This window comes from Cucumis sativus, chromosome 4 (genome assembly GCF_000004075.3).
Source record: "Cucumis sativus cultivar 9930 chromosome 4, Cucumber_9930_V3, whole genome shotgun sequence".
Lineage (NCBI taxonomy): Eukaryota > Viridiplantae > Streptophyta > Magnoliopsida > Cucurbitales > Cucurbitaceae > Cucumis > Cucumis sativus.
In genome coordinates this window covers 25,753,689-25,774,293 of record NC_026658.2, presented here as the reverse complement: position 1 = coordinate 25,774,293, position 20,605 = coordinate 25,753,689, and the positions used below count along the sequence as shown (strand labels likewise).

At 31.8% G+C, this 20,605-nt stretch overlaps 1 protein-coding gene and 1 long non-coding RNA gene across 3 annotated transcripts; one reads left to right on the top strand and one right to left on the bottom strand.

Annotated features, from left to right (window-relative positions):
• Positions 1-5,824: 5,824 nt before the first annotated feature.
• LOC105435322 lies at positions 5,825-9,240 on the top strand. The gene is made up of 2 exons (XR_969375.2): positions 5,825-6,215; positions 6,302-9,240. It is a non-coding gene; the product is annotated as an uncharacterized LOC105435322 (long non-coding RNA).
• Positions 9,241-10,247: 1,007 nt separating this feature from the next.
• LOC101214018 (transcription initiation factor TFIID subunit 5) lies at positions 10,248-18,229 on the bottom strand. Of its 2 annotated transcripts, none has more exons than XM_004145457.3 (19): positions 17,938-18,229; positions 16,191-16,272; positions 16,023-16,101; positions 15,838-15,935; positions 15,687-15,743; positions 15,433-15,520; positions 15,218-15,327; positions 14,751-14,858; positions 14,466-14,617; positions 13,996-14,106; positions 13,834-13,903; positions 13,714-13,753; positions 12,939-13,103; positions 12,769-12,845; positions 11,511-11,627; positions 11,038-11,303; positions 10,835-10,930; positions 10,673-10,748; positions 10,248-10,586 (listed from the first exon to the last, which is right to left on the bottom strand). In XM_004145457.3, the coding sequence occupies exons 1-19, from the start codon at positions 18,105-18,107 to the stop codon at positions 10,524-10,526; spliced, it is 2,025 nt and encodes a 674-aa protein (XP_004145505.1). In that variant the 5' UTR covers positions 18,108-18,229; the 3' UTR covers positions 10,248-10,523. The 2 variants fall into 2 exon arrangements, with proteins under 2 accessions (XP_004145505.1, XP_031740017.1); XM_031884157.1 differs by having other exon boundaries at positions 16,191-16,267; positions 17,938-18,218.
• Between the last annotated feature and the right edge of the window lie 2,376 nt (positions 18,230-20,605).

Here is a 20,605-nt window from a genome sequence, read left to right as displayed (position 1 = left end):
AAAAAATCAATTATATACTATATCACCTTATTACATTGTGAGGTTCGAAGAGCTCACATCTTCCTAGATTTTTTAACTCCTTAGAAGGCATTTGTAGAGAGGAATAACTTCTAATAGTCTGTGTTTTGAGTGAAGATTATTATCTCAGCTTTTGTTGGTGTTGCTTTCTTTTGTGATGGAGGACTTTCGCTTCGGCTTGACCTTCTACTTTTACTTGATAAATATTTGGAGCTTAGTGGGAGAGAGTGTGTGAAAGAGGAGAAAAGAGTGAGAACAAGTATTATCATAATACTAGGGTCGAACATGGAGTGGGCTGACTCCACTCCTTTCTAATCCTAGGGCCAAACATCCTCTTACTTTTTACTATGCAACTCTAGGACCGAACACTTCCTCAATATTGATATACTTGGCCTCAACAATTAAATACTTAATGAATCAAGAGAAAAACATGTCATTGAAAAAATGAGTAGAAATTTGAGTTTTCTTCTTTTACATGACATTTTTCTTCACTCTACTAATTCACTAGGTATTGTGCTGAAGTAGTACCAACGGATTTCATTTGTTAATAGTGATAGGCTTACATTGAACAAAATGTTCCTACACAAAATAAAAGGGGTACGCACATATTATATTGGGGTTCATCGACCAATCCAAAAACTCATGTGTTGGCCGCTTTACATACCAAACAAAGTCTCTCCAACCAAAATCAACCCACTTCAAGTAATAGGAACTAAAATTACATTTAATGATTAAAATATTTCAATACATACAAAAAATTCTAAATCTTTTAATGGGAAACTTATAAACTAAAATTAGATATGGCAACGGATTTCATTTGTTACTAGAAAAAATATTTTCGTTTTCTGAAAGCTTCTATTGATCAACAAGTATTTGGATTCAAAACCACTTTAATTTCATTCCATTATTTCTATGTACAAAAAGTGATTCTCTCTCAATTTTTTCTTTGTATTATATATTAATACATGTATACCATTCCATTTCTTTTCTTTTCTTTTCTTTAAGGTTGTATGAGAGGAGGACCAATTTTGGACCATATATGTGTGTGTGATTCTAAATTAAACTCTATTATCAAATGACTTTTATATTAATCTCAATATCTTTTTTGAAAAAAAAAACTATAATTAGTTTCTTCAATATAATACATCAAAATTGTGAGAGTATACAGCCTTGTATATGGTCTAAATTCAGTTTCTTGACTTTATATATATATATATATATAAAGTCAATATATATATATATAAAGTCAATATATATATATAATCTGCATAAGTTTGTTTAATCGAGTGATTGTGTGTGCTCTCTTCCAACATATATATATATATTAATACCCTTTATATTATTTAAATAAAGCAATATTTTAACATTTACTTTTGTACCAAATTTTCTTTTTAATAAAGAATCAATAAATTAAGTAATTTGTTTTCATTGGGATGATTATTAGGTCACCATTTTTGCCGGATTTTTATTGAATATATTTTTTGTGGAGCATTTCAACTCCTAATTTCATATTTTCTACTAAATTTAGAAAATATATATGATTTTGTGAAAAATAATAAAAGAATTGTAAAAAATAGTAAATTTGTCGAAATATTTACTAACATATAACAAATTTTCAAATTCTATTAATAATAGATATTGATAGATAGTGTTAGAATTCTATCAATTTCAATAATTGATAGAATCTAAAATTTGTTATAGTTTGTTAATATTTTAATTTATTTTATTATTTTAAAAATGTCTCAAATAAAAATCTGTTTAGTACATCATATTAAAATGTTATTTTATTCACATTTTATTGTCACGTAATTAAAAAAATTGTACATTGTTAGTGTAACTTTTTTTAGTTCTAACAATTTTATGTGAGTTAATAATTGAATATCTTTATTTTACTTAACTATGTTCAAATTAGGCTTAATTAATGTATGAATAATTTTTATATTAATACTATTAAGGGTTGCTTGAAGCAAGGCATAGAGTGTACTTGAGGATCTAACCCCAAATGAAAATGTTGTGTTGGTTAATATATATATACCGATGGATTAAGAAATAATCGAGTTGCACTTTGTTCAATATCCTACAATCTATCAGAATAAACTTTGAGACCGCTTGTGTTACCTATAACCAAAAACAAAGAGGAAAGAGTAGTAGTGGTTAAACCCACAAAACACGATCACAACATTTTCAATCTCATCACAGCGTCCTAATAATGTTATTATTGTCACACTCACACTTTTTCCTTTTTCTTAGGCAAAGTTTGTGTCCTCCACATCATTATAAAAAGAAGTAATATATGAGAGGAATAAAAGTCAACAAAAATTCACTTGTTTTTACTCCATTGGTGTGACCATTACATTTCTTCATGATCTCCTTTTCCCTTTTAGTACTCTCTTTAGCAAATTTAGCATCAAATTTTATTGATTGCTTATGATTGACTAAATTTGGTATTCTTAGAGATTGAAATTAAGAGAATTGTTCCCTTAAATTAAGTACAACCTTAAATATTCCAAAGAAAAAAAATAAAAGTAAATATATAAATAAATATATATACATACATACATTATATATATATATATCCGACACATTTTCACATGGGGTTTGGTCATCCAATTAATTGATTTCTATTCCCACTTGTTAAGATTCCTACACAATATTAAAATTTGAAGGATCCCATGGAGATAACTATTTTCACTATAAAAGAAAATAAATTAAATTGTTTTTATGTACCTAAATTAATTTTCTTTTCCAATTTCATCACAATTACTATTAATTTATTGTTGTATTGTTTCTCCATAAATAAAAATTAGAAACAACTTTAGGGTTTAATTTCTAAAAGAATGTTGTGACATTCTATGTAGAGATATTATCTTAAATGTTAGGATTAATTCTCTATTAGTTAGTTTTTAAAAATCAAGTCAAATTTTAAAAAATATAGATAGCTTCTAAAGGTTTCTTTTAAAGAAAAAATTAGTTTGTGTTTTATATTTAAAAAGATTAAACAATCGTTAAAAAGAATTAATTGAAGAAAAAATATACTTGGATTTTACCAAACCTATTCTAAATTATGCCTATTTAATGTTTGACATAAAATACAGTGAAAAGTATTATTATTACTCAAAATTGAATTTTCTAGGCCTTTTATTTTTAATTTAATCCATTCACATTTTATCAATCAAAATAGTTGTAATCTTTGTTTTAAGATATAAATATCTCTCATAATTTGCATTAAACTCAATATTTTCGGGTAAGGAGATTTAAACCTATGATATCTTTTTATTGATTATATACATGTTTTTATTTTAGTTGCATTTATGTTCTATTTTATATATATATATATATAAAATGTGTTTTTCTATATATATATATATACAAAAGAAATGTGTAATAAACCCCAATCTTTCCTAAGTAACTTTTGAAGGACTTTATATATGTTGAATATAAAGAATGTCACCCTCCAAAGCACATAAATACTACTAGAGGACTTCTTCTTTTGTGTACTGATGGGTTAATTATTGTTGGATTTGACGAGAAACTTAGAAAAACAATCCATCTTCAAATTAACAAATAACCCAAAAGCTAATTCCTTAATTAAAATAATGTGATAACAACTACTTAAAAAAAAATTCATAAAACAACATAAAGGACGACGACCACAAGATGATGATTAGTAGGAAACTATATTGTACGTTATACATGATCATAATAACTGTAGAATAACTTTCCTTCACTATCACGTGATTCTGATTATGATATATATATATATATATATTATCAACGAAACCGAAACCCGACACATGAGAGAGAGAAAGAGAGAGAGAGGTGGGGGATAAATTGAATAATTTGGTGGTGTGTATAAATTGAATAGAGTATTAAAAGGAGTGGTCCATGCATAGGCAATCAACACTAGGCTCTAGAGACCCCTTAGCAACAAAAGTGGGACACTATATGAATTAATAAGGGTGTGGGTGTCCCCTCCCCCTCCCCTCTTTCACTCTCATATATTATTAACACATAATATAATGTTTTGATTTCATTTGTTCCCATGAAATTTCCCATTTGAATTATATATATATATATAAGAAGGGCAAAGGCAAAGGCAAAGGCAAAATAATTAGTTAACCTTTAAAGTTTGGAAAGGGTAAGAGAAGGTAGAAGAGAAGAGAAGAGAAGGCACACACAACCCCTTGGCTTAGGGTATAGAATAGATAGCCATTACCAAACACATTTAAACTTCTCTTTTAATTTTTCTTCTCTCTTTCTCTCTTTTCTCTTTCATTTCTTTATTATTTCATCCTAACAAAAGTGCCCTTCCCTTTTAACCTTACCATAACAAAGATTGGTCCCCATCCCTATTATTTCTTCTCTCTTTTCTTTTTCTCTTTTTCCGTTTTTCCGAGGTACGATAATCTATAAACATTAGTAGATATAAATATCGGTTGATACAGTACTATTATCACTAATAAAAGTCTATCATTCATGCATAGATTTCGTTATGTGTTTGCGCAATTTTTTAAAAATATGGTTATACTCTTAAAAGTGCTACCCTATTACACAATTACTAATAAAATGAATGTACCATAACAATGTGTCAAATATTGTTGAATGAAAAGGTAATATAATACTAACTTGAAATTTCTTGTCACTCTATTTCTCACATTTGGCTCTATCCTTCTAGGGCCCGTTTAAATATCATATATTAATGCATGTTTGAGAATTGCTTCCAATTTGTCAAAACTTGAAACGACTAAAAACGTATTTCCAAATGATATTTAAAATGACAAAAATGTGTATATAGTTTAACATGTTTAAAGTCGAACACTGCATTTTTCACTCTCTTTTGAGTGTTTAGTGTCTCACTCTCCATAGAAGGAGGCAATGAGCTTCACAATTGGTTGTCAGGAAAATGAAAGTTGAGCAAACCCATTTCATCCACACACAAAAGTACTTCCAACAAAATTACTACAATTACCAAAACCAAAGGGCTAAATTGAAAATAAAAATAAAATCTCTCCTCTCTTTGACAAAGTCCCATCAAGGCCCAATTTCCAACAAAAGACATCAAAACTCAACTAGGGTTCAACCCATATCCAACGGTTAGGATTCCTCTCCCCTCTTCCCACCTCTCCCATCTACGCTTCATATTCATATCCAATCTCTCCCACACGTGCCATCTACATATACCAAACCCACAATTACTTAGTGAGATTGCAACACTTTCTTCTTAATTTTAACTCTCCCAAGAGAAAGAAAAAAACCATATATATTTCTGTTACCGTTGAATTAAGTTCGTATCCAAAAATCTTTCAGTGTGGTTTGAGCTAATTGAATTTCCAACAAATTTAAGTTCGGCTAGGTTTAAATATAAGTGAAATTTTATGAGTTCAATTAGTTTTATATGTTCACCTTAAAATACCTTAAACCAACCTGATTTTATTATTAGTTCACTAAAATACAATTATATAAGCATATATTTCAAAAGTTTAATAAATGTTGTGTTTTGTTATCAGAATATCAATTTTTCTATTCTTCAAAAAACTTCTTTATTTTAAGTTTTTTCTCCTCCCTAACACAATTGAAATGAACAATATATTAATAAAAAATTTACATATTTTGTTAAAGTAAAACGATATTAAGAAGAAAGAAATTAATTCGAACTTAAATATTTTAGAGTTAATTTAAGTTGACCGAAGAAATATACACCCGAAACAATTAAGTTTGAGTCCTCAACTCAACCTAACTCAACCTCTAAAATCCTCGACAGCTAGAGATTCGTGACAGATGTGCATAGGTAAGTTTTTTTTTCCACACATAAATGCATGATCCAACCACAACTTTTAGAAAGCTTTAAACTTTATTTTCTCTTTCTCATCTCTCTCTCTCTCCCTCACTTGTAATGTGTTGATTTAATGGTTTGAAAAACAACCTGGGAAAGGAAGAAAAAGAGAAGAAAAAAAAAACTTTGAATCTCTCTTCTTCTTCTTCTTGATCTTCTTTTCTTTCTCTAATTATAATGAAAGAAAAGAAAACCCATGTGAGTGTGAGATTTGATGATGAGATGCCCAAACCCCAAAATCTGTTCTCAAAATCAATTCCATTTCATCATCTTTGAGGAAAAAAAAAGAATTTTTTTCTTTTTTTTTTCCTTCTCTCCTCAACTGTACTTTTTTTTCTCTCATCTAAGAAACTTTCCTTTTTGGGTATTTATTTTCTCTCTATATTATTGTTGTTATTATTATTCTGTTTCTGTTATTTGGTTTTTCCAATGAACATTTTTATTTTACAGCCACTGTTTTATCTGCTTCATGATCAGATAGATAAGAAGAAGAACAAGCAAAAGAAAGTGATTAATGAAGACACAGAGATGAAGCAAAAGAAGAAAAAAAAAGTTTACTTTTTTTTGTTTGTTTGTTTGTTTGCTTGCTTTTCTTTCTTTACCCTAAACCCTAATTAATAAAAACTTCCCATAAGGGTCTGTTAGAATTTTATGAGAATTTTTGCTTTTTTTGGCACTTTTCCTTATCTGGGTTTCCAGAATTTTTTTCTGATTTGATTTGACCCTTTACAAAAGGGATTGTTATTATCATTGTTTTCTAAATGTTGAATAATAATAATAAGAAGAAGAAGAAGAATTAATTAAAGGTGATTAAAATTGAGGGGAATGGTGTTAGTAAAATTAGAAGTTGACAGAAGAGAGTGAGCACACAGAGGCTTTTGGTATAATAATATGCCATTGCTCTTGTGTGCTCACTTCTCTTTCTGTCAGTTTCCCTTGCCAATTCCTTTCCCTTTTCTAAAAAATTCTTTACCCTTTTTTTATATATTTTGATGTAAAGTTTAATTCTTCTTTTGTTTTTATGATTATATTGTATTTTTTCTAAAGGATTTTGTTCTGTAATTTCACTTTCTCAGTTCCAGGTAATTTTCTTTCTTCTCTCTCTCTCTCTCTCTCTCATATTTTCTTCAAGTATTATAGTTCATGGGATAATAAAATTGAGATGGGTTTTCATATCTTGTGTTGTAAAAGGGTTTTTCATCTTTATTTTCATATATCATTTGGAATTCTCTACTAAAGAAAAAGAAAAAGGGGGTTTTCTTTTTCCCCTTTGTTATTTCCATGGATTGATTGAGTTTTATTCTTTATTTGTAGATTTGACTCATGAATTTGCCATCTTTCTTCTTCCATTATTGTTCTTTTTGAGCTCTGAAACAGAAATCAATGGAGGAGGATCTGCTAAAGAAAGACACAAGATTGTTATTATTGTTGTTGTTATCATTAGATTTTTTTATCAACGAGGGAAAAAATGGTAATAATTTTGATTTTGTTTGAAGATCTTTGTGTCCTTCAGTTTTAAGATCACTCGTACGTCAAATGCAGTGATAAAAGTTAATATATTGTTTGATTCTTTTTCTATTTTACTTAACTTTGAAATTCAATTATTACTTCATTGAATATATAATAATGTCCATCTTTCTTTGTTTACTTGTTTATCATTTTCGTTTTAATTATTTTCATATATCAATAAATCATATGGTTGGTTGCATTCAGCTCGACTAACTATAAGTTATCTAACCCTAAAGATTATGGACACGTCTCGATTAACTTTTTAACTATTTAAAGTACTACTTATTTTCTTTCAATTAGAAGTCAATCCAAGTCGAACCTATATTATTAGTCATTGTAATTAGGACAAGCACTTAGGGAGCATATAGTTACTATTGTAGCTACCAGAGAGGTTGGCGTTTGTGGTATAGACTACACTTGGTTACATTACACTCTTGGATATGTGATGTCTTTCCTGTCAATGAAAAACAATGAATGACATTATTTCATTCTCTAGATGAAAAAATATGAAGGAAAAGATTGAAAATTCATGTAACAAATTGTTGAATGTTTTTCTTTTTAACAATGTTTAAGATAAAACATCTAAGTTATTTGCAAGACATTAGGTTGTTGCAGATTTTACATCAAATTCATGCATTTGCCTCGATATTTTATAGGAGTGGAGAGTTGATTTTTTTTTTTACTAAATCACTATTAATCCGGCTATGCATGGTTTAGTAAATATCTTAGTCAAGTAGTAAATTTCAGTCGATTGGTTTAACTAGTCTTTGAAATATTTTTTTATGTTTTTCTAAACCAACATCCAACTGGTTTTGATTTGGTTAGTCGACTTGGTTTTTTGGTCTATCTATCATGCTCAATCTTGTATATTTATTTGATGGGTGATATCACTCTCAAAATGTTTTTTTATATCTATTCACTCTTTCTTTCTTTTTTTTGGTTAGTTACTGCTTTTGAATGGAACAATATATATATATTTGACCTGTTGTGCCAAGAAGATGTTGTGTGAAAGTTGGGTTCTTCAGTGGTTGATGATTTTGTAACATATCTTGTTTATTTCAAGATGCTAATTAATTTTCTAATGTATTTGTCAGTTATGACAGAATGCAACTAATCAATATCTTCTATACTTCTATACATTAATGTTTTTATATAATTACACATGTTTTTGTTCCCTTTCAAGAAGTGTCAATAAACTGAAATTTTGCTACGACAAACAATTTCTTGATGTGTATATCTTAAATTATGATGCATGTTATTGGATTTTAGTCTATATAAAATAATAATCATCTCCTCGTTCTTTATTTATTATTTTTATCGTCCTTTCCTTTTGCATCCATTATCTTGTTTGTATGTTTATGTGGCCAAATGATGAAATTATGGAATTTTTCAAGATGACTAATGGTTCTATTTGTTGGCCTTCAAAGGGAATGATTGAAGACCTGAACTGTATCTTTGAGTGTGTGTTGAATCCCTATTTAATGATGAATACTCTTATCATTAGTTATATATATATACACAAAATGTGATCCAACAATGAGATAAATACTAGATGAGCAAACCCCCAGTAATGGATGGAACTCAGTTGATCGCCTTGAACTTCCTCCCATGTCAATGACCTGGCTGAGGTCGAAGGAGACAGGAATTAGCACATCAAATGGTAGAATCATACAACGAAAACACAGGTTCGACGAGTAAAAGTTATGAGGGGGTTAAACATCTGATGTAATGCAAGAGTATTGTGTTGAGCATTAATCTACAAAATGCTTGCTTTGCTTCAGGTAGAAAAAAGTTGTTGCCTGATGCTGCCAATGTGTTTAATATTAGATTGAAACTCTTGCTCTTAACTTCAAAAAGACCATTACTTTTTTGGACTTTCACTCTCAGATAATTAGCAGTTTGAACATACATTGATGTATTTCACAAATACTTTGTTTAGGCTTATTGGCATATACAAGAAGCAATGGATAATAAAATGTAAGCCTGTGCATTCTGTTAGTGATCATAAAATGTCAAAATAACTGTAACAACCAATAGAAGATCAGTTCTAATTAATCTAAAAACAATAACTTCCAATCAACAATGCTTCACTTCAAGAACTTAGGTTATAGACACTATATACAAGTGCGTAGTAACACAATCTGTAATTGGCTGTAACTGTTGGTTGAATAAATGGTATGCTTCAGCCTGCCAATGTGCAGAAACCAAAAACCGAGAAGACAATGAAAGAACACATAATCTTGTGTTTGTTTGTGTTAAACTAAACAGACATTATAAGTATGAATGAAATGGTAATGCTGTATACACAATCAATGGGAACAAAGTTGGGCAAACATATGGTATAATGAATGAACATGGTGTATAAATAGAAGTGCATAAAAAACATAAAGAAAAAAAACTGTTCGCTGCCATCAAATAATCTGATAGGGCTAAAGTTAAAGCTATTAAGCTCCATTTTAGGGCCAAGGAAAAGTACAGCAACTTTCTATTTCTGAGGTTTAGGCACTAAATGTGAACTGCCATCTTCAAACCTGATAAACAGTTAACCTAAGAAATCATTATTCTTAGTTTGCCACTACCAAGTCAGAATCTACTGTTCTTGATGAGCTACAAGTATAGTTTTCTTTCTTTTCATGAATTGAAATGAAGAATAAGACTGAAAATATATAGTACAGTTTGAAACTGAAATGGCAGAAGTAAAAAAAAGACTTTAATTCAGGTATAATAGTGTAGTACCTTTATCGGCCTGTTCACTGCCCTGAGTAACAGTGAAAGTTTGTCCCTTTCTTATATGTACTTTTTTTTTCTTGTCCTTTTTCCCACTTTTCAAATAGCCAATTCAACAAACAGCCCATATCCTTTTACACTATTCCTAATCTCAAACTTCTTTTTTGCTGCAAATTTTCTTATCTTTATTATCATTTACAGCACAATCATTTGAGGTGAGGTATGCCTGCAAGTACGAGTCATTTCACTTCAAATTTTCGAATGAACAGAATGATTCTTGCACATCATGCATGGATAAGATAATGTCAAGACTTCCTTTTGAACAAAAAGTTTGGCTGGAAATGATACACTAATAAATAGCCTATAAATGGAACATTACAAGGAGATTTTATCAGGACATTTGTGTATTAAGCAAGGATTACAAAAGATTAGAGTGTTAAGCAGTTGATGCATTTTTTGAGAGAGCCCCAGCTGCAAATAAGAGATTCCTCCGAGAGAACTGGATAAGAAAGTAAATAAAATCATTTAGAGGAATGTTATTTAAAGAAATGTGTTTAAAAATAAGCAAGTTCGGACTGCATGTACCCGCAAACTGTAAACCGGAGTCGACTTGGTTGGTAGAGTCTTCAAGGATCTAAGTCTATTGGGAGTTCCAGTTTTGCTGATAATGAGAATAGAAATTATGTTCAATATGCAAACGTCAAATTTTAAACTGAAGCCTCTTAAACTATTTTAAGGAGATCTCACTTTTCATCTGTTCTTGGTGGCTTGGTGCTTGAAGTTACGTCCCATAATTTCACTGTGCAGTCGGCGGAACCGGAGGCGAGGAGAGACCCCTCACAACTGAAATGTAAAACATCAAATATTGGAGAATTATTTACGTCATTGTCTAAACCCAAAAGCAGGCAGGGATGTAGGGTGGGGTGGGGTCGAAATTTTCTTTTCTGCACCTGAAAGCAAGCGTCCAAACGCATGATGTGTGTCCAATCAAAGGTGTAACACAGCGACCCGTTGATAGGTCCCACATCATAATCGTACCGTCTTCATCACCAGATGCCATGAACCGACCGTCAGGTGACATTGCCAACGACAAAATCATGCTCCTGTGACCAATGAAAATTCGAACACATTCCCCACTCTGGACATCCCACAATCTAACAGTTTTGTCACTCGAGCCAGTTGCAATGTAGTTGCAGTTGGCATGCCATTGAACACACTGAAGATGTCAGTGACATTTGTTATGGATTATATTGTACCAGAAACACTAAGATCAAGCAACAAAAACGGAAAATAAACAAGCAAAAGCCTGACTATTTTTTTCCTGAAGATAAGGTTTCAAACTACAGAAATCAGTGTGAAGGGAAAGGGAACGATAATACAGAAGAAAAAAAATCAGAGAAGGAATAAAGAATGAACTGCTCACATCCACATCAGATAGATGTCCTGCCATGATCCTTAAAGGTTGAATTCTATCCATAGACCAAATCCTTGCAGTTCGATCATGTGAGCAACTAGCAAAATAATGTCCAACCGGACTAAACTGCACCAGGAAATCAAGTATAACAATAAAAACATTTCAAATTGTACAATACATCTAAAAGTAAATGCAGATTAAAATGAAGTATGAACGGAGAAGTCTATTGAAGCTAGAGAAAAAGAGAGTGAGCAACCTGTAAGAAATTAAGAAACAAGAATTGGAAAACATTAGAAATACAGGAACAAGTCAACGTATGACGGAATAGGTAACAAGAAAAGATTCTTTTAGATGTAGTGTTTGCCCCAATAACAAACTAGGTACTAGCCCAAGCAAAGTAATTGCATTCAAGAACACAATATCTAACCACTATAATCAGCCTCTTCATCTCCCTTCAACACATATATATATTGAGCATAACCTTGCTATGTCCATGCCATAATCATCTAGAAAAATTATACGCCATATTGTCTTGCCTACATCTATATTTCTTGCCTTGTGAAGTTTTCACCTAGTGCTTTGGTTTTTTCCTTTAAATACCAAGAAAAGAAAGTTGAAATTCAGGTATAATTGAAAGTTGTGGGTATTTGTCGAAGCATTGTTATAGGACACGAGCTCAAACACAAGAACGCTAGACATATTGTTGATAGGCATACCTTCTTCTACTGTTTTTTCCAGAGGGAAGGGGGTAGTGAGGTTGGAGACCCCTGGCACTGTATTATCTACAAGACCCTTTAATTAGTAGATTTTATCCAATCCTCATGATTTCACCTCTTTAAATTGCTTAATTCCTTTTCCTCTCTAAGGGCAAAGTTACTTTGTTCCAGCTCATGAACTAACCACTTGAGATATTCTACATCAAAAGATGGTCAGGATTAAATAATTACAAGTTTGAGTAGGATCATGAACAATATCTCACATTGCGTCTGCTGTATAATGCACAACAAATTTTGTTGCACAACGAAGTGAGTGTAGAGCAACAGTGGTGGCACCAAATAGTGAAAGAGCACTAGAAAATGACGTTTGCTCCCCTCTAATTTTAACACTTTCACACACTCCTCACTCCACAGTTGGCACTTTAACAAATTCTAACCAATACAAGTAACCTAAGTACCAATTAACTAACGCCCAGAACATAGAGATCTAATAAAATATTTTCAAGAAAACAAAAAACACCGCAGCCATAGAGATCTGATAAAATATTTACCTGAACATCCCATACTGGGTAATTGTGACCTTTGTAGCAAACAAGATTGGCATTTAGTTTTGTGCTCCACAATCGAACTGTACCAGGATAAGGATAACAGAAATATTCATGATCTCAAGAAAGAATATAACCAAGCTAAAAAGAAAAGGGAAGGGCCAGTTCGATCCTACTAGTTGTGTCTGCAGAGGATGAAAGAACGAAGTCCCCTATGGGACTGAAAGTTGCAGAGTGAACAGGCCCAGAATGACCTTGAAATAATGTATAAGGCCTCTTCCCACTCGTATGCCCTGTCACTGGATCACTAGTAGACATATCGTTTTCATCCTGCAAAACAGCTGATAGACGTGATAATGAAGGTCAATTCCCTTCATAAAATACCTGAGTAAGAAAGAAAAATAAAACAAGCAAGAGGAAGCAAGCTTTTTTAACTGGTAGTGAAGGTGATTTAAACTCAAAGCTGGTGCACGGAATTGATGAATTAACTCTCCAGAAGTAGGAGATAAGAAAATCTTCAAGAATAAAGGAAGCGGGAAGAGGGAAAATCAGAAGCACTACAAAATTTTATACAACTTCAGTTTATCATGTTTTCAAAACCAGAATCTCTACTGGTATTCCTTTAAGGCTTTACATAAAGAGTACACACGAATTATAAATAACAATATGTTAAATTGACGATATCTATGCATTTACCTGACATTTGAGCATGATTTTATATTCACTTAATAAAAAGGCAAGCAAGCATGAATTTATATTCCAGAAACCCTGGCTATTATTGTATTAGATGGATATAGAAATGAGCACTAATATACATGAAAATGTTTTAATATATAATTTTTCTTAACAGCATAATTTATTAACAATACTATATTACAAATTGAAGGCCAGTAACAAAAAAAATAAAAAATAAAAAATCCCATGCCAGCGCAACATATTTAACAGACTTACTATTGCCAGCTTGTTGTCCTAGCTTTGCCATGTCCCAAACCTGCAGAAAAACCCACCAAGATTTTTTAGCTTAGCAAACAATAATAAGGCCATCCAAAGTTACTTAAAGAGAAGACTTACCTTCAAAGAAGAGTCTGAGAATCCACCGGCAACTAAAGCTCCATCATACGATATTGATGAACAGTTTAAACTACATCAGAATCAATGATATCAACTGCAAGCACATAAAGACTGAAGAAACTGAAACTGCTAACAGAAACAGAAAGAAAACTTGATCGATACCCGTTGTGTGTATTAATGAAGGTATAAAAGCTGACTGATGGCAGAGCTACAGAACTCAACTGCACACGGTTCCTCAAATCCTCAAGAATAGATTCTTCCACCTCTGTTGATCTGAAAGCAATCAACATGACAAATCAACAGCAAGAAGAACTAATACTGCTACTGTTTACTCATTTTCATTAATTTTTTGTTTAAATACTGTAACTACATCTTTCCTCTTTTTTCTTTTTTTTTAATGAGTATAAATGCTTCATCCTAGGCAACAACTAAGTTCAACTCGGTCTTAATATGATGCGGTATCCAAAAAAAGATCATGAACTAATCCCATAACATCTGATAAAAGCTGGCATAGAAAGAGATAATATTTAGTTCATCATTTTCCTGGATGATTGCATCCACTAACCCATTCGAGGAGCAGTGTTACATAACTGTAGCAGCAAAATAATATAATACAGGATTGAAGGAAATACATTATGGGTAAAGCAAGCTCTGGCTTCACTCGTGGTGCCATAGATGCTGAATTAGCTTCAGCCCTCAGAGTTTTCCCAGTTGCACTGGCAGTCTTGTCCTTCTTGACTTTTTTAATTGAACCGCCTTGCTTTCCTCCCTCAGCTGTTCTTTTCTAAACAAGAAAGATGAGGACATGTAACTCATGAGATAGGACATATCTATAAAATAGCAACAATTTAATGATAACTATAGATAAAATAGAGTATGTCAATCAAAGATAACAAACACAGGGTCACTTCAGGTACCTTATTCTCATCTACATCACCATCCTTGGTTTCTCCCTCAGCTTTTTCAGAATCTGAAAGCAAACCAGCAGCTTTCTCCAAGCGTTCTTCTAAAGAATCTTCAAGTAACTACAGCCAGCATAAATTTAAATATAACAATCATGGAATTTGAAATTGAAGAGGATGTCAAATCAGCAAGAATTCAAATGAAAGAAAGGAAGAAGAGAGAAAAACAGCACAAACAGAATGTTGCCATTATTTACATATTGACATAATTTTTTCTTCTTTTAGAGAAAATTGAAGAGTATCTATCTACATTTCAAATCGGAAAAAAAAAGCAGACATGTCATAGCTTGTCAAAAAAATAATAATGGATATAATGATAATGATAAACATAAATAAATAAAAGGCAACAAGCAAGAAAAATAATAATCATCCTGAAAATCAGGACGTATAGGCTAAGTAAGTTGGTATTTTTGCCAACGCACCCCCCAATGAACTTCTTTTTTATTTATCTGATTAGCAGTGTCCTGGGTGCTTCCCGTGAGTGTCACAAGTTCCGCATCATCAGATATTGAGCTAGGCTGACCAGGGAAAACTGTAAAACCATACAAAGTATGCGATAGAGTCAGAAGGTAAAAAGACTTAGAACTTGCATAAACAATGGACAATGATGTGAAGCAAGTGTGAAAAGGTAAAAGACCTTGGAAGTTGATGCGTTCATTGATAATCCCAAGTATCACTGTGGTTTGGGTCTTATGAAGATATTGCAGTAGCATCTCATAGGAGTACTAAACAACATTATTGGAAAAATAAAACCTTTCAGAAACTATAGTTTGATTAGTTCAGTTCTGTTCACAAGAGATCGAAAATAACCTATAAACAACTCGTGCAAATGCATGTTAATCATGAAGATGACAACATGCTACTACAGACCACTGATAACCAAAGAGTTACCTGGCATATTTTTATGTTGACTTTTCCCTGCCTAAGAGAATGAGCAAATTCCATCTCCTATAATATATTATCATTGTAATGTAAAAACCAGTACCATCTTCTCTAAACAATGACAAGAACATAAGAAAGTCATTACTGGTTAACAACAAACCTCCAAATGAGAGGGAGATAGTACACCTTCCAACTTTTGTATATCTCGTAGGTGCATCATTTCATGGTCTTCACGGAACCTATTGAAAAAGGTTCGAGCTGGCAGATATCAAGCAAAATAATATGAATGTAATTATATTTACCCCCATTACGTGAGACTTTCAAATGACACGTTATTTTTCAAACCTTCTTGAATATGTCCTTTAGCCACAAGATCCATGAAACAATGTATAAACACAGGGTATAGCACACGAAGCAACTCATGCTGAAAATGAAAGAATTAAAGTTCTTGTTATAGGAAAAGCAAAGTAAAATGAATCATAATTTCCAGTAAGAAATTAGACAACTACTTGCCTTGTACAAATCTAGTGAGTTATAAGCCCACGACCTAAGCTTGCTATATCCTTCAAGGTATTTAGCTGGAATATTCTCTGCTCTGGGAAAAGAAACATTAAAGAGCAAAGAAAACCTCTATAAAGACTACCGCTCAGTATACAATACATTAAAATAATGATGATGATGATGATAACTTTTAAAAAAATATATAAATAAAGATGTTAAATAGGACATTGTCACTCTCCTCCCAAACCCAATCAAGCGAGAACACAGAGAAACTTTCTAGATATACATACTCTTATACAAGCTACCTTTTTTCCAGTATGCTTGCATTCTCTCTTTTTTTTTTTTGGGGGGGGGGGGGGGAGGGGGGTTATAAGAAACTATTTCATAGATATATGAAATTCACAAAATTGACATACAATCCATGGAATTTCAATAAGAATAAGCTAATCAAATTGTTTTAATAAGGAGAGTTTTTTTTTTCCTGAGTTTTCGGGTCAGCTTACGCGCACCTCACTGATCTCACAGAACAACCCGTTGACCATACAACATTTGGCTGTCAAGGAAACCAGTAGGAAATTAACTCCTAGGTAGGTGGCCAACATGAATTGAACTCATGACCTTTTAATTAGTTATTGACCTTTTTACCAGGCCAACCCATGATGGTTTTTAATGAGGAGAGTACTAATATGAAGCAAAAAAGATTAGACCTAGAATAGCATAACAAATGACAAAATCAAAGAACATTTTGAAAAAAATGCTCTTTCTGTGAAGATACTTCGGTTTCTTTCTTTACATGGTACCCAAAAGAAAGCACGAGATATAATAACATTATCTCACTTTCTATCAAAGGTGGCCAAATCCTTTGATAAAATCATTTGTGGATTTTTTTTTTTTTTTTTGTTGAAGATACAAAAGGAGATGTTGGTGTGCATAATCTCGATTGGGTGAATAATAAATTAACCCACCTCTTGCGAGGCCTTGGGATAGGAAATTTCTGCTTTGAAATTCAGTGCTCTTAGCAAAATGGATTTTGCAATTTTTTCATAGCCGATGCTTTATGGCACAAAATTATGATGGCTAAATATTACTGTAGGGACACTGAGCAGTCGGCACTATTTGAGTGAAGAAACCCATTTTGGCTCTTCAAAGTTGTACCATTGACCTTGTAGGCAAACGTGGGCAGAGAAAGATTGGTAAAGGGATGAAACATTTTTTGGCATAATTCTTGAGTTGCGGGTGGTTCTCTTGTTTCAACCTAACCGCCGCTATATTGCTTAACTATTGTGTACTTACAGGAATGTTTGGCAAGAAAGAAACTAAAGGAACCTCAATGTAAGCAGTAGAAACTGGTAAATGATTAGAACACATGCTAAATTCCGAGCTCCACCATGGAGTCTCTCTAATGCTACGTAACAATAACCCTCTTGCAATTTGCTTGTATGAAATGGTTTCTAGTAAGCACCTAATCCTCCGGAAAAGTAAATTTCATGAGAATACACTACCACAGTATATGACCAGTATTTTCAACTATGCAGCTTTCAAGGGATTTACATTAGCTAGGGTACAAATCTAGCCGTCGTACTCAAAAGCACTATAAAAAAAGTCATCCTACAACAAACCCACTTGCTGAATTTCTAATTTACAAAATATTTGAACTCTTTTCATTTCTCAACTGATTCAGAAGTTCAAATCAACCAATAATAACTGAATGCAAATGAAATTTGGGAATCGATATGAATTAAAAGGGTAAAGAAAGTACTCGGAGAAGGAGAGTAAGTGCTTAGCAACGTCGACGTCAATGAAAGAAGACGGAGAAGAAGAATTAGTCTTGTTCTGACGTAGCTCTTCCTGAAAAGCTTGTTCCGTTTCCTTGAAACCCTTCTTCTTCAAGTATGCTGACACAAAATTCGCAATCAGTTCTTCGTCCATTTTACAACCCTTCTGCAATTCACCCTCCTGCTCCACAAAACTGCGAGTTTTCCCTCACTTTTCCCCCTTCCCGCACTTTTCCACGGCTCGAACTTTCTCTCCCTCTCTCTCACTCTCAGATCAACACGGGTAAGAGAACGGAACTGTAACTGGACTGTCCCTGGGCCAGGTGTTTGATTAATGGGCCTCCAAATATCCATTCAGATCTATCAATATTGGGCTTGAAGCCCAATGAACTTATCTCGTGAGTGGCCCATTTATTCCGGCCGATGTCACGTGTTTGATTTTATTTGGGCCCAATAAGCCCTAAAACGCCTTTAATAACATTTTTTCACTTTGGACATATAGCAAAGTATAAATATATTAAGATATACAAATATATTAAATAGTTTAGATTTAGTCTTGAATATGACTATCACGATACTTTTGCTATATTTATCGTTAAATGAAAACACAGTTAACATCTAAGTAGTAGCCCTAAAAGTGACACCTAAGGTAAGATCGCATTTTGATAATTATTTAGCTTTTATTTGTTATTTTTAATTAAAAATATTTCTTAAGTAAACAAAATGAAATCTTAGCTAAATTTGAAAAGAGTAACCATTTTTTTAAAAAAGACAAACAAACTTAATCGAGTTTCTTTTTTAAAAAAACACGAAAATATATCGATAGATAGTAACAACAAATCAAATAAATCTAGAGGTGAACTATATGTATGTAGGCTTCATTTATAACTAAGCAATCACATCGTTACCAAACTACACCTAAATTGTTGATTTACAAAAAGTACCCTTCTAGTTAGGTACTTAAAAAAGTGGGCCGATGACTTAAATTCAACATCGAGACTTGAATGACACGAATTTAGAAGTTCTCAAATCTTAAGCAAAAAGTTCTCCTACGTTATCTGTTTTTCATTTATTGAGTACAAGCAAGAAACATAAACAAAACAAGACAAAAACAAAACAAAAATGCAACAAACACCCGTTCAATATATAAACTCGAGAGAGACCGTACGTCTTACTCTCGTGAAACCTAAATTCTCCTCTAATCAAATATGAAAGTTAACATTACTTACAACTTTAGGATCGACAAGCAATGTATATCAAACAAAATCTCCAGGGAGCAACATGGGGTGTTATATGGAGTGAAAGCAATTGAAAAAGATTGTCATATTGTAAAGCTTAAAGATGAATTATTGGCAGTGGTGACGGTGATGTGGCACTCAAGTCACTAATAACTTTGTCCATGAAGAAACAACAAACTTAGCCAATAAAATTTTAATTGGATGCCACGTTCACACGTTTCACTATATAACAAAAATAAAATGGAAAAACACATATATTAAACAAATACAACTGATCTTACGTATCGGGGTCAAAGTACCAAGCAACAGCAAACACAACAAAAAACAAACGAAAACAAAAAGAATATCAAAACAACCTAGTTAGATCATCCAACAAAGCCCAAAGAACGAGAACGAAACAAAAAAGCATAATAGATAACGCTAATAAACAAAATCATCGTCTTCGTATACGATGGTTTTCCAAATGATAATCATATTTCTTTATGGCCAACAATAGTTTGACCCAGTTGATATGTGTAGAAACCAAGATATATTCTATTCAAATCTCGTTACTCCAAGTTGTACTAAAAAAGTTTATAATACAACTATTTATAATTTTTTTATACCAAAATATACAAACTATATATATTTAAAACGTAACAACATTTTTCAAATGGACTAAATTTATAAATAATTAACATAATTATTTTATATTTCAAGGAGAGAACAAAATTTAAACAATAGCTTGCCAAAAAATAAATAAAATAATAACAATACTCTCTCATGTAGTCATTCCATGGTGTTTGTGGAGCCACACACATACGTGCTTCACCACTCTTATATACAAATTAAATATAAGTTTATCGGATACGAATTTTGTTAATAATCACAAAATCGATGCATTATAAATTTAAATCTTCATTTCTTCTAACTTATATTTTCGATACTAGCAATTTTTCATTTTTTTTTTCTCTAGCTTTTTCTCTAATTATTCATATTAAGAAAGCATGTTTTGGTAGCATTTTGCTAATATGGTATAATTTTGGAAAAAGAGTATTTTTATTTAGGTTATTTATATAAATTTGAGTGAAAATAGTCATAATTCACAATAAATGATTGATTAGAGTGTGTATTTAGGAAACTAATGATCTTTATTAACGTAATCTCAATGAATGTGTATAAAAAAGAGAAGTACTAGAAATTTAATGAAACCCTTTTTTTTCTTTAATTAGCGTGATGAACTTATACTTAGAAAGTAATCAATTTATTATAATCATAAAATTGCTGCAATAAACTTTCTTTATTATTATTAAACTAGATTTAAAATTTTAATATTAAGTATATTTAAGAGACTCTTGCAAAAATAACAAAAAAAAATCATGATAATAGGACCTATGAAGGTTAAAAATTGCAAAATAGCAAATTTAAAAATTGA